Genomic DNA, 14,248 nt, shown 5'->3' with positions numbered 1-14,248 from the left:
GTCTCTCTCTCTCTCCCTTTCTCTCTCTCTCTCTCTCTCTCTCTCTCTTCTCTTTTGGAGGGATTTCGCCGGTGTGTATCTCGGCGCCGTGTGAAAGCAAAGCGAGACGAGTGTTTGAAACCCGCCCTCAATCCGCGCTGGATCAACCGTATATACGCTGGAAGCTGTCTCGTCCGCGGACCCGCGCTCTTCTCGTGGATTTCGCGCGAGCTCGACAAACGAAAGCTCGAGCACAAACGGGATAGGCGTTGTTCGGCGAGAGCGAGACGGTTCCCGTGGTCCTCGCGGAGATCGATCGAGACAACGTGGATTCTATTTACATGGGAGAAATATCGACGAGGCTGCAGGTCCGACGAAATGGATCGTGTCGGGCGGAAGTCGAGGAGAGAGCGACTCTCGAGAGTTGCGAGCGATCGAGTGCGCTCTGTACAACGAAATGCCATCGGGACTCTCTCTCTCTCTCTCTCTCTCTCTCTCTCATCGCGGAGTCGCAACTTGCGCGAGCTCCGGCGGACCGATCGATCGGCGAAGAGGCGTCGCTCTTGCGAAAATGCTTGCGATGAGTTTGTAGCGGCGAGCGCGCGTCGCTCTTGCCACCTGTTAACTTAGCCCGCGAGCGTGGAATTAACATCGTTTTGCGCGGTCGCGGATCGACCGATCTCGGCGAGCTGGAGTGAGAAAACTTGTTGCACTCGACTTACATGGGCCATCGCCAATTACGGGACTTACGTGGACGTCTCGTCGCGGCGACAATCTGTGAGTCTGAGACGAGCGACGAGACGACGAGAATATGGCGGAAAGGTCAACGCGCGCCTTGATCGTGTCTGTGCACCGACGATCGCGACTCTCGTCCCTCGTCAGCTCCCGCGCAGCCGGAAGTGTTGGAACTTGTCGCGAGCGCTTAAGCCCCCGTCTGTCCATTAACTCAGGGAAACTCAATTCTCTCGTCTCCTCTCCATCGAAGAATAATCGCGGCTACTTTCCGCCCGCGAGCGAAACTCCCTCTTCGCTTGCGCTTGCCAAGTCCCGACGCGAGAGATTATAAATTAAAATGTAATTTTTGCGCGCAGTCGATTTTTCTGAATAATTTCGCGCACTCCGTGGCAATTCGATTTCCCCCTGACGGGCGTCTTCGTGTATCGAAGGTAAAGGAACGCCGGCGGATCGAAGCCCTCTCGGCCATCGGCCACCGGCCAATGTTATCGACTTATCGTCGAACCGCTCGTCGGGGAGACTCAAACAGAGGCCGAGCTCGAAGTGTTCTTCATTCGACGAGCTTCGAGCATGTCGCTTCGAGGTAATTCTCGTTCTCGCAATCAAACGGATGGAACCGACCCGGAGGGGTCGCTTCAGCCATTGCCACGCGCGTGTAAACGAGCTTGTAATAAAAAAAAAAGACACGTTCCTTTATTTCTGGCTGTCCTACAATAAAATTATCTCCCGAGATCGCATTTGTGAGATACGAGTTGTGTACTCGCCGTGCTGTAAGTAGTCGCAGACACGCCACGGTCAGACGGCGCCTGTCGAGACCTGTCCCGTCTCTCCTGTAACTACTCGTGGCGTGGCGCTTGTGACTCGTATCTCACAGACGCAATCTCGCGGAATCATTTCGTCGCGCACAATCGAATTCGAATGTCAAGTTCTCTCGAATCTTCGTCTTTGCGGGAATTTCCAAGGGTTCGTCAGGTAATCACGAAGGCGCACAATCGAAATATGTAGCGCTTGCGAAGAATCTAAATACAGTGATGCCATCAAACTACTTGAAAACTTTGTACAAATCTCTTCTCCCCGCGTACCCCTCGCGACTTTAAGGACACTTGTTCGTGATCAAGTGCACAGAGTTGGCCATGAAGATCGACTCGACCGTCGGACGAGCGAGGAGGAGGCGCCTAGGAAAAAAGCACGTGTCTCTCGTACTCTCGGCTTCTCGAGCTATCCGAGCACAGTCTAGACCTTCAAAGAATATACAAACATTCCGGGTATGAAACTTCTTCTTCTTCTTCTCTCGTACCTCACAATTTGAAGGATACTCGTCCGCGAGTACGAAATTGCAGGGAATTGGCCGCGAAGGGCCGATTCGAGCGAGCGAGCGAGCGAGCGAGCGAGCGAAGAAGTGCATAGAAAATAAAACACGCGTCTCATACTTTCTCCTATCCGAGCCTCGTCGGAATCCAGATCTTCTCGCTGGTAAATGCGCCTCGTGATAGCCGCGCGCGAGAGGGACGCGGCGAGACGGGCAATGGAAGAGAGAGAGAGAGAGAGAGAGAGAGAGAGAGAGAGAAAGAGAAATTCATTTCCACTTTGATTCGCGGGCACAATGGTTCCGGAGCAGCGCGTTACCGCGCAGTGGAGACGACGAGCACAAAAGGAAGTAGAAAAGAAGCCGCGCGCGGGCCGCTTAGCCTCGGCCTTACTTCGCCGGAACTTTTTCCCCGAGCACGCGCCTCTCCTCTCCTCTCCTCCACCGCTGTGCTTTCTGGCGCGTGAAGCACGCGCGTTCTCGGCCCGCGCGGTAATGGCCCGCCGTGAGAAGAAATCGATCGATAAGGCTGTGCCGCGGCGTTTGTTTACGCGAAATATAGACCGACTTAATGGTGTTTCCTCAGCGACGAAGTAACTTTCGCAAGGTTGCAAAGAAAGTATGCTCAACTTGTGCGCAACATACGCGTCGCACACACGCACACACACATCGTACTGACCTACTATACGCGCGTCTACCCGCTGAACTTTACCATCCATAATCCACGAGCGCGATTTATATTTCACGCGACGTGAGAATATACTTCCCTCGTCTGTCACGGACACAGACATATTTCTTCTTCATCGTGACGCGTCGAAGAAGACGCGGGAACCATCGTACGTCTACGTGCGTTCACGTCACCGCACGTCTGCCCGACAATCAGAAAGAGAGGGGGGGGGGGGCGGGAAACCGAGACGAATTCATTTCCTTCCACCCGCGTCTTCGACACGCGAGACCTATTTTCCATTCGGAGCTCAAGCTACAGGTCGATTCAGGCCGAGCCGGCGAGCGGCTCGATCGGCGAAGCGACGATGATCGATGATGAGTGCGCGCGCGCGCGCATGCGCGCATGCTCACCTCGTCGATAATGCCGAAGATTACAGGTGGTTGGTAGATTGCATTCGATAGACACAGCGGTGTGTGATATTGGCCCATCGGGTCAGGGACTCGCTCTAAAGCTATAGCGGAGTTTACCTTAGACAATGGCAACGGCACATACTTGCCGCCACAACAAGTTGCCACGTGACCCTAATGGACTTTCGATTGGATTCCCTCGCACATCGCGTGATACCTGAACGGCACGACCGCACGACACCTCGCCACATCTCAGTGTGTCGTCGCATAAACAGAGGCCAAACGTGTTCACCCCTTTGAGCCGCGGGGCCGCGCGCGGCCTGGCTGAGAATCGCCGTGATCTTTGCTAACGAGCCCGGATTAGCCGCTCGGGAAGCGGCCGAAAGCGGCCGCTTCCGGAAACTCAGCCAGCGGCTGAGCGGCTGTACTCGGCTAATCGAGATGTTGTCTCTGTCGAGATCGCTCGGCTCGATTCCATTTCGTCCGATGAAACGCGAAGCTGGCCAACGCTTGAACGGAGAGAGAGAGAGAGAGAGAGAGAGAGAGAGAGAGAGAGAGAATGAGGGGGGGGGGAGGAAGAGAGGGAACGACGACTAGCGCGAGTCGTCGAGCGCGAAGCGACGCGAGGAAGCCTGCAAACTCGATTTCGCCGATCGGCTCGTCGAAACGAACCGGTCGCGCGCCGGCCGGATTGCCGTGAAATCGCAGCGACCGGCGGTCGCACAGCCATAGCGCGGGGGAGGAGGGGGGAAAAAAGGACGTTAAGGACAGGAAGCGGGAATGTGCCGGCAAATGTCCAATCAATGATGTATACACACTAATGTTCAGCGCGCAACACCGTCACATCCAGCGGCAAATGTAGATGAGAAAAACGCAGCAGCATACACGTAACAGCAGCATAGCGTACACGCGCACACATACCAGTAATAATATAGTAGTAGGTGTTGTGTCGGTGATGGTGTTATGGTCTGTTATCGGCGGGGGGGAGACTTTCGAGTTTGCGGGGCGGGGGGGTGTGTGTGACTTGGATCGGGGCTTCGGAATTGCCGCTTGCGAAAGTGGCCCGACCGCCGCGCCGTGCACGAAGAACGCGTTGCAGAAGAACCGTCGTTATCGAAACAGACCGAAGCGTAATTAACGCGTATACTGGCGCGAGTTATAGCGGCCTCGAACGCAACGTATCGTAACGTAAACGTAACGCTCGACCCTGCCCGTGGGATCGTGAACGGTATATTCTCGGTTATCGTACGACGGTCGGGCGCCTTTCGACAATGCTATTAGCGGCCGGGCAATCGTTAGACAATATGTTGATGATGTGTCCGTGGCAATCAATACAACACAGCGCGCGGCAGCCACCAGAGCCAGTTACCATCGCCAGATCTGGGCTCGTGGGGTATAATCAATGGCGGTGATAACGATAATAATAGTGAGAGCCCAAAGTAATCGTGTGGTCACGCGCGTACGTATGTGTGTAAAGTATATAATATGCATTTGTATAAAGTTCTTTGTGTGTTTATATGTACGCACATACATATATATATATATATATATATATATATATATATGCGCGAGTGTATGGGGACAACGGTGTATCGCTGCACAGATCAAGATATGTAAGGCACACGCAGTACACATATGTAATGGTATCATGTATACAAGGACGAGAACCATGATGCTGCGCTCGTCGCATTCGGGTACGGAGTGCAAGACCAGACTTAGGTACCGGCGAGCGCTAGAGCTGCGATCCACAAACCTGTAATGGCGATCTTCGCCGACCACTTGCTGGTACCGTCCAAAACCGACTGCTCCACCGACATCATGTGACCCGAGTGCGCCTTCTCGTCGACCCCGAAGACTGACCTAAACTCCGACGAGACTTTCTTTCACATGAGCTGTGCCAACGGCCGCGGTCCACGTCCTGTCTGCGTTCTAGCGCGCCGCGGAATCGCGTCCGCGAATCCTCCTGTCGCCGCTTCTTTCAGCCGCGCCACAGGACGATCGCCGGCTGGGCGATTTCCACGTGCGAGAGCTCGGGGGATTCCCTCCGGTGGGGGGGGGGGAGGGCGAGGGGGTCGAACGCGTTCGTTAGCCGTTCCTTGCCGAACATCCTTTTCTCGATACCACGTGCGAACTCCCAGTCCCAGCCAACAAACGGCGGAGCGAACGGCGGAACGAACCGCGGCCAATGACGAGCCGGTGGAAATTTTGCGTACGCGCAAACCGGACAAACGGCCTTCTAATTAAAGCGGCTGGTCATCGATCAAGCCGCTAACGAGAACGTTGATTGCCCGACGGTCGCTCGGCCGCCGGCTAATCCCCCAGCCGGGGACTTTCGCCCCGAGCTCTCTGTCTCTCTCTCTATCTCTCTCTATCTCTCTCTCTCTCTCTCTCTCTCTCTCTCTCTCTCTCTCTCTCTCTCTCTCTCTCTCGCCAGAGCCGGCACGCATCTTTCGTTGGTGCAGACAAGACGAGATCGGGCCTTGCTTACTGCTTGTGCTTGCCGAACGTTTCGCTCCGTTCGTCGCACGTCCGTCGCTTCCGTCGCGCCCACGACGCGTCTTGCGTCTCGCCACTGTCGCCATTGCGCATCGCCATGCTCGCTGCGTGTCCCATTTAAACACGACGGATTGTTCTCTGTATCCGTCGTACTGTGCCGCAGAGGTGCAGCTATAATTGACAACTAATTATCGCCACCCGGGACGTTAAATTAATCGCGCTATTTTCAGCAGAGTACGCGATACACTCGCCGCGGGTCGCCGGTGCTTCTTGCTTGCCCCCCTCTCCCTTCGCGAAAGCGACTTCCTCCTCGTCGACTCGCGTCGCTTTTCACACCGGCATACGCGATATATATATATATGTGTGTGTGTGTGTGTGTGTATATGTATATATATATATATATATATATAACGATCGTTGCAGCTGTGCTCCGCTAATTTCGTGCGCTAATTACACCGCGGTGCTGAATTACGCCGGCGAAAACGAGGAAAATATCCGGAGATATTAACGCGCGCCGATTAATTCGGCCAGCGTGTCCGCTAATCGACCCCTTCCGTCTTGTCGCCGTCGTCGTCTCTCGGTGCGTGTTCGTCGGAAACGCAGCTTGGGAAAAATTTATTAATATTCCTCCCTCCTGCACCTCGTGCCCTTTGACGTCGCGGCCGGTCGGTCGGTCGGTCGGTCGGTTAATTAATAATCGCGAGATACACGCGTCGTTCGCAGTTATTTGCCGGACGAGGCGAAAAGCGGCGAGGTGTGCGCGCAATCGTAATACGTACTAATGCCGGGCTAATTGAACGCGCGTATCGAGCGGCCGCTTCTCATCGGAGTGTTCCCGTCCCTCCCCCTTTCCTCGTCCTTCCCTCGTCCTCGTCCGCTATCGGGCCATCGGACTATACGCGGCGTCTGTGTAGCGCGGCGATATTAATTAACGTTGATTTTCATTAACCGACCGGCTGGCTCTGGCTTTTATCAGGCCGGCTTTCGCGGGCTGTATGACTTCCATCGTCCCAGCGTCGACACACACACACATACACACACACGTGCGTATTTATATACGTGAGCCTCCCCGAGCCAGCCAATTCGACTAATAAGATCGAAATGCACGGCTCGCGCGTCCGGAGATTCCCGCATAGCGACACGCTCAATTAATTACGGCACGGCCGACGGCGGATCGACGCAAGGTGCGCAAACGCGAGATTAGACGGTTGTTTCAACGACGCGGCTGAACCGCACGAGCTCGCGTTATCCATTTAACGTTTGCTCACTGCGACGAGCAGCTCGATGACGACGACGACGACGACGACGACGACGACGATGACGACGACGTCGGCTGCTTCTGAGCTTCTCGTCGAGATGCCTCCAGGCAGGGTGCCTAATTAACGCAAGACACCAGCCGCGCCTGCTAATCGTCATTTTGTGTGTCGTTGCGCGACACACACACACACACACACATGCATACACACGGGCGTTTGTTTTTCATCGGCGATGCGACCGGTCCTTGAGAGGACGGGCGGCCGTCGAACAACGGGCGGAGTTAATTCCGGGCGGGGTTAATTTGCGCGGGCAACGGACACGACGTGGAACTCGAAGCAGAGCTCCACGACGATTAAACATATAAATGTCAATAGCGATTATCGCGCGAGCGCGGATAATATTAATTCGCGGGATTATATTTCGCGCCGGGAGGCGCGACGGCTCGTCTCGCCTCGCGAGAATAACACGTTTATTGAATGAGCGGTTTGCCCCCCGGCCCTCCCCGGCCCTCCGCCGGCCCAGTTGCTGTTAAATCGATAATATCTCGAAGATTATTATTACAGCTGACGTAACACGTAGCTACGCGCGGGTACTCCGCTCAACTCCTGACCTTCTCCCCCCCGTGCGCGCGTAGAATCTTCCTCCCTCGGCCGGTCCCGTCCCGTCCCGTCCCGTCCCGTCCCCCTCGGCGTTCCGCCTCGCCGCGGCGACGTTCGACGATGTGTAAGAGTACAAAAATATTATACAGCTGGGCGGTACACGCAGATATAAATTCCGCGACTTATTTATAGAGCTGTACTCCCGGGGGTGCGTTTCCCCAAGGAGAGCTCCGCGCGGCCGGCGACTATCGATCATAGTTGCGCCGACAGTTGCTCGATAACGAAACGAAGCGTGGGAAATAAATACACTCTGTCGCCGCGCCAAGACGACACGCCCGACGGAAGTTTCAGAGCTCGCGGCTCGCGGCGCGCCGGTTCGAGGCCGGTTTCCGCTCCGTTGAGCGAGCGTGTCGCATCCGCGGACGGCGTTATCACATCCTCCGCGTTATCCTCCTCGGGCGTCTTTCGCCCGCGCGGCGGCAGCCGCAAGTTTCATATATATACAGCGTATGTACAGCTCCCTTTTCCCCAAGGGGACAAAGACAGAGAAGCACGGCGACACAGGAGAGGCCGCGGTAGACAGTTGGCGGCGCTTTCTAATTAGCCGGTGATTGAAAGAACGCCTTTGAGCGGTCTCTCCCTCGCGAGAGCTCGGCTCCGCCGAGGCTGCGTGAGATATCGCCGGGGCTTCCCCCCCCTCAGCACGACCACGTGGGTCGTGCCGTGGTCGTCGACTTTCGGGACACGCGGGCTCTCGAAAATGGCGACGTGCGGTGGCGACGTGGGCCGCGTCGGGCTCGAACTTTCGAGCGTCGGCGTCGACGCCGCGCTCTTGCTCGTCCTCGGGCTCGAACAACCGTCGGATACGGCGAGCGAGTCGCGGCGACACTGACTCGCTCGTCGCACAATGGCACGCTGTGACAAAAGAAGAAAGAGGAGAAAAGCCGCAGGGGTGGCGGCGATGGCGGCAAACCCCCGACACTCACCGGATCAGTTCGAAGATCTCCGGCTTCTCGCGCTCCCGCTGCTTCATCCGCTCCTTCATCGCCGTGATTATGCTGATCGCCTTGTCCTCGGCGCCGTGCTTCGAGCTCTTCTCAGCCGCCCCTGCGAAAAGCGACATGTGATGTCGACATGACACGAGGCGCTCAAGAGTCGTGCGCGACACGTGTCCGTTCGTTACGGTTCGTTAGCCGGCGGCGCCATTAACGCTACATTCATCAACAAATTCCCGGTTAAATATTCCAATCGGATTATCGATTGCAGATTATATCTCGATTGCCGCGATGTCGACCAGCGCCGATAAAACATTCCATCCCGCTCACAGATAGAACGGCGGCAGTGGCAGAGGGGGGAGGGAATATATTTCGCCAGAGAGTAAAGAAGATTTATTACACACGATACGGGGTCGAGCGCGCGCGTGTTGAAAAACAACGCGCGCCGACTGATGCTATTGATAAAGCGCTGACAATTAAAATACAACGCGCGTCAGAAGAGAAGATAGGAAGGAGGAAAAAATACACATCGCGGCTGCGCGAGAGATTTCCCCCCCCCCCCGCCCCCCGAGAATTTCACAGCGCGCCACTCGCCGGGGTAGCGCAAGGGAGCGCTTTATCCGCGCCGTATCGTTCGCGCCGATCGAGCGATGTCGTACGTTTTCACGCTCGGGTATCAAGCGCCGAGTCGCCGCTGATATCGCAGCTGATAACGCAACAACGGCCGGTGTTGCGTTTCGCAAAATTGCACGCCGACTAGAAGAGACGTGACGTATCGCGCGCGCGCGCGCGCGCGCGGCGATAATAGATGGCCGCGCGCGTTTCCGCGCGGCCCGGGTAATACCCGCGTCGATTCTGATTACCGTATTAATCTGCGGGCATCAGATACGTTAAATCGCGCGCGGAGCCGACGCGACGCGACGCAACGGGATCCGCGATGTCGGGGTTTCGTCTCTCGCGAATCGCGACTTTTTGCGCCGCGCCGATTTCGCGCGGTCTCTCCGGTCACGATCATTCGCCGGTAACCGCCGGCCGAGGCGGAAAGAGACGAGCGTACAATGCTCGATCGTCCTCTCGGGGAAACACCCGGTACATCGAAATTACATACGAACAGTCAGCGGTGCATGAGTGGAAATTAATCGAGAACGGAATTACGGGGCAAACTGTGCGCCGCGGCGGCCAGTAGGAAGCAATGAGCCGGCGAGCGAGCGAGCGAGAGAGAGAGAGAGAGAGAGAGAGAGAGAGGAGAGAGGGGCTGCAAATTAATCGCCAGCTGTCCGATCAAGGAAAGAAACTTTATCGGGCACGAAGTCGGGGAGAGAGAGAGAGAGAAGGACGGGAATCATTAGTTCGGGAGGGGACGAGGAGGGATATATACGGCCGCGGAGAGAATGGAAGGATTCCGGCTGGGATCAAATTGAAAATCTGATGGACGAGCCGGGCGTCGTTAAGCGGGTGTCGTCGTTACTTCCCGATCGGAACGTTCGAGTTCGGTTTATACAATTCGCCGAGCGCCGTTAGCCGGGCCGAAAGCGAGCGGACGAAATGGATTTACGGCCGCGGCCTTTCGCGGAAAGTTGTTTCGCTGTGCCGGCCGCTCTGTAAAAAGTCCGTCGGTGCGCGACCGTTCGTTGCAGGTCGATTCTACGAGGGACGGGAATAATATCCGTTTATTGACAAGGCGACGCGCCGGATGACGGAAATAGCGGCCGACCGAGCGACCGACGGACGTCGAAGTGCCGTCTAATACGGCGGCGGATTAATTATTAATTTGTTCCGAGGTGAGACGCGACGGCCGCGAGGAGGCGCTCTCTCTCTCTCTCTCTCTCTCTCTCTCTCTCTCTCTCTCTCGCGGCGAATAAGGGAAAATAGCCGTTTGAATGCATGTCGCTCCGCCGAGACTCGTCCGCTCGTCCTTTAATCTCCGTTTAACGAATCTCGAGAGGTACTTTCGATCTTCTTCTTCTTCCCTCGGCCTCGCCCGGCTGGCTTTTCCCGGGGAAGGAGGGGAGCGGAGAGCGATTCCGATTACTGCCCGCTCGTTAATGGATGGAGCCGAAGCTCTTAATTACGGCGACTTGTCGGTAGCGCGACGAGGCATGGCCTTTGCGACTCGGACGGCGCGGAGTCTTCGAGATGCATCTATTGCCGTGTCTCCGTGGCGAGACACAGCGGCGCTCTTACAATCTCGAGGCATCCTCGAGCGACTTTATGAAAAATCACGCCCATACTTCTCTCGAGGGCCTCTAAAGCGTTCGATTCAAGCGCGCGTGACCCCGTCGTTCATCTCGTCTCGTCGCAATAGCCATGCAAATACGCGCGATGACACTTTGCACGAGGCGAGCTAATTTACTTAAGACGACATCGTCGACCCTCTCGCGAGGGGGGAAGAGAGAGAGAGAGAGAGAGAGAAAGAGAGAGCGAAGAACCTTGCTGTAATTAATCATATTACTTCGCGCTGGATACTTTCCCCAAGGACTCGGCCGCTCTACGTCGTAATGACCGAGCTTGATCGACCGATTCGCCGCGATGAGTGGAATAAATAAATAGCCGAGAAATTTCTAATTAAAATCTCAATTAATTTGCCAAAGGCTCTTCTCCGGCTCTTTTTCCCGATTTTCAGTCTGTCTCCTGACAACGTGAACCGGCGATCTTCTCACGATAAGAGTGCACGAACGCTTTCGAACGTTGACGCAGGTGGCACACAGACGACGGTGGCTGCTCGGCTGAGGAATAATTTGTCTCCATCGCGCGCAATAAAGTTAAATTTGACTCGAAAAACGAAGGGAACTTTTTGATCGAGCCGACATTGCCACTATGAACGCGCGTATTGTCGGGATTTCATCGAGGCCGCGCTCGGCGGCTAAACGCGGCAGCGCGAGACGCAAAAGGCTGACGTTATTACTCACTCTGCAAGCAGTCGGCGTTCAAGAGATCCTTGCACTTCTCGTGACACTTGACGCCGCACTCCATACATCGCACCCCCTGCCGAGCGATGCCCCACAGCAGACCCTCGCACTCGTAGCAGTAGGTAGGCGACGTGGCCGTCCAGGTGACGAAATTGTGAGGTGTGGTCGAGGATATCGGGTAGATCATCGCCTGCAGGGTTTTCTTGTACACGTGCATCTTCTGCGGGGGTAGGACCGAGCGATTGCATCGCCGTTAAAAATCACAGAATTCCAAGTCTCGAAGACTCGAGGAGTCGGAGGAGGCGAGAAACTTGGCAGACTTGGCAGACTAAACTGGGTTTTTGCGCAAACAAACACTCGTTCGCTTCTGTGCTTCGGTCCTCCTCTCGTGAGTGTTAACACTGTTAACATTGCGCGACTTACGACGACAACGTCTCCGGCCGTCACAAACGGTCTATTCTTCGCCGGTCGCTTTACAGAGGTTTACATATAGAACTTTCCGATTTTTCCTGATTTTCCTCTCGATGTGACGCGCGCGATTTGTCGTCGAGCGCGTTCCGCGTTTTTCATTTCTGGCAAATTTTCAGATTTCACTCCGCGGAGTAATCCGCGCTCCTCCCCCCTCGCCGCGCTTACCGCGACTCGATGAATACGTCGTACGCGACGATCGCGAATAAGCGGACCCAATCACGATCGCGGCACAGCGGTTGCTATAAAATTCCATTAGCCGCGCGTATGAGAAATCGATCGAGCACGAGTCGGATTATTCATCCCGGGAATCATATTTTATATATATATATATATATATATATATATTAGCGAGGGTCTACTCTTGATTGAAAAAACGATGCCGCTGATTACTAGGACCTTTCAACTCGCCGCTTGCACCGTATTATTTCGCTCGATCTCGCAGCGCGTCCTTTCGTTTCTTCGACCGGCCCGACTTGAAATCATCGGCATTTCGAGCCGAGGGCCGAAGGATTTTCATTTGCCCTCTCGTTCGTCCGAACCGAGTCGCCAAGTCTCTCTTGAAATCGGCATATGCAGTATATATACGTGTGTACTCGCTCGTTAATCGGGGATCTTCGTGCTCTTGGGTCTCTTGCTCACATACTCGTTTCAAAGTGCGCGCATACCATATGCATACACGTAAGGTCATTACTATTTCTCCTTTTTCCCTTCTCCTTGACGGAGAAGCCCGCGTATGCGCGGGCTTCCGACAGCGAAGCGAACTGTACAAGGTGTAACAGCAACATACAGGTCAGTATGACGGGTTGCTTGCCCCTATTCGGATGATAATGCAGAGGTTGCCGAAAAAAGTCACTCGTTGTCTTTATCGACAATGATCTTTGCAGTGTTCCCAATTATGACAAATGCAACTAAAAGTCATTCTACGATACGTGTCGTAAGTTGTAAGCCGTAAGAATTGGCGAGTCACAGTCGATTATTACAAAAATATAATCGGCTATAATTGGTCAGTTCTTACGGCTTACAACTTACGACACGTATCGTAGAATGACTTTAACTTTGCACCGTGTTCGTTGTGACAGTTTATCGACCGTTTACCGACAGGAGTCGAGCCTCATTGAATTAGGAAAGATGTTTAAAATATGAAACTGAGAAATAAATATTACGGAATGAAGCAGAATAAACGAGAGTAATACTTAAAGAGATAAATAATACAACATATTTCCTGCTGCTTCTGCATGATTTCTCAATTGTTTTCTCACGTTGAAAAGTTCGATAGAAATTGAAGATTAGAAAGGACGATACAAAAATATTTAAAGGTCTAAATACGAAAGATCGCTTTCGCAAAAGTATAAATGGACTAGAAACGCAGTGTAAATATTGGTTGCGATTTAATCGACCGCAACTATCAAGCAACATATTTTCGGTACATTATAGTCTTCTAGTATCTTGGCTCCGAAAATAGGGCCTTTTATAATCTATAGGGCCGTTATAGTCTTGTATCTTTTATCGAAAACAGGGCCTGTTCCTCGAAACTTTTTGCAGCTTGATAGTTGCGGTCGATTAAATTGCAACCAATATGTATATTGCGTTTGTAGTCTATTCATACTTTTGCAGAAGCGATCTTTTGTAGAGACATGGATGAGATACAGTACATAAGGCTTTTAAATATTTCTGTATCGTTCTTCCTAATCCACAGTTTCTATCGAACCTTCCAACGTGAGAAAATAATTAAGAAATTATTATGCGAAACCAGGAAATACGTTGTATTACTTATCTCTTTAAATATTACTCTTACTTATTCTGCTTTATTCCGTAATATTTATTTCTCAGTTTCATCTTTCAAACATTTTTTCTAATTCAGCGAGGCTCGACTCCTGTCGATAAACGCTCGATAAACCGTGTTCATAACGAACACGGTGCAAAGTTAGTTGCATCTGTCATGACTGGGAATACGGCAAATATCATTATCAACAAAGTCAACGAGTGACCTTTTTCGGAAACCTCTGCATTATCGTCCGAATAGGGGCAAGCAACCCGTCATACTGACCTGTATGTTGCTGTTACCTTGTACGCGCTAAGAGGCGTTTTCACAGGCGACCTCCCGGCGCATCTACTCCCGCGTACTTCTCGAAGACAAGAAGAATGACTGTCGTCGTTCGACGGTTTTCGAGAGCGAGTCTATCATTTTCTTTCCTCCGGCTGGGGGTATCTCGCTTTCATGCTTGAAGGGATCGCCTAGGACCACCTATATTCGCGGGCATACGTACACGAGCTTCTCACGATCGTGAGGAGATCATTCCGTCACATTTGATAGCGGACATCTAGAATTTTCACGCGCCATCTCTCGTGCACCGGTCTTTTCGGCAGCACACGTTTTCCCTCGTTTTCTCCTTGCTCCCTTTTCGCCTGTTTCTCCCGGCGTGCCGT

General features: G+C 53.6%; 1 protein-coding gene across 9 annotated transcripts in view; it reads right to left on the bottom strand.

The window, feature by feature from the left end:
• The window catches only part of unc-13 (protein unc13 homolog), a 115,111-nt gene that overhangs the window by 20,918 nt on the left and 79,945 nt on the right, over positions 1 to 14,248 (bottom strand). For 7 of the 9 annotated variants that reach the window (XM_019840452.2, XM_025306595.1, XM_025306599.1 and 4 more), the window contains 3 exons: positions 11,351 to 11,570; positions 8,433 to 8,553; positions 4,848 to 4,954 (listed from right to left, as the gene is read on the bottom strand). In XM_019840452.2, coding sequence (XP_019696011.2) covers positions 4,848 to 4,954; positions 8,433 to 8,553; positions 11,351 to 11,570 — 448 coding nt within the window. The remainder of the gene's footprint in view (positions 1 to 4,847; positions 4,955 to 8,432; positions 8,554 to 11,350; positions 11,571 to 14,248) is intronic. The other 2 variants (XM_025306601.1, XM_025306594.1) reach the window with 1 other exon arrangement.

The sequence above is a fragment of the Harpegnathos saltator genome, unplaced genomic scaffold, assembly GCF_003227715.2.
Source record: "Harpegnathos saltator strain DR-91 unplaced genomic scaffold, Hsal_v8.6 scaffold79, whole genome shotgun sequence".
Taxonomy (NCBI): Eukaryota; Metazoa; Arthropoda; class Insecta; order Hymenoptera; family Formicidae; genus Harpegnathos; species Harpegnathos saltator.
The sequence above is the reverse complement of the archived record's forward strand: the minus strand, read 5'-3'. Positions and strand labels throughout refer to the sequence as shown.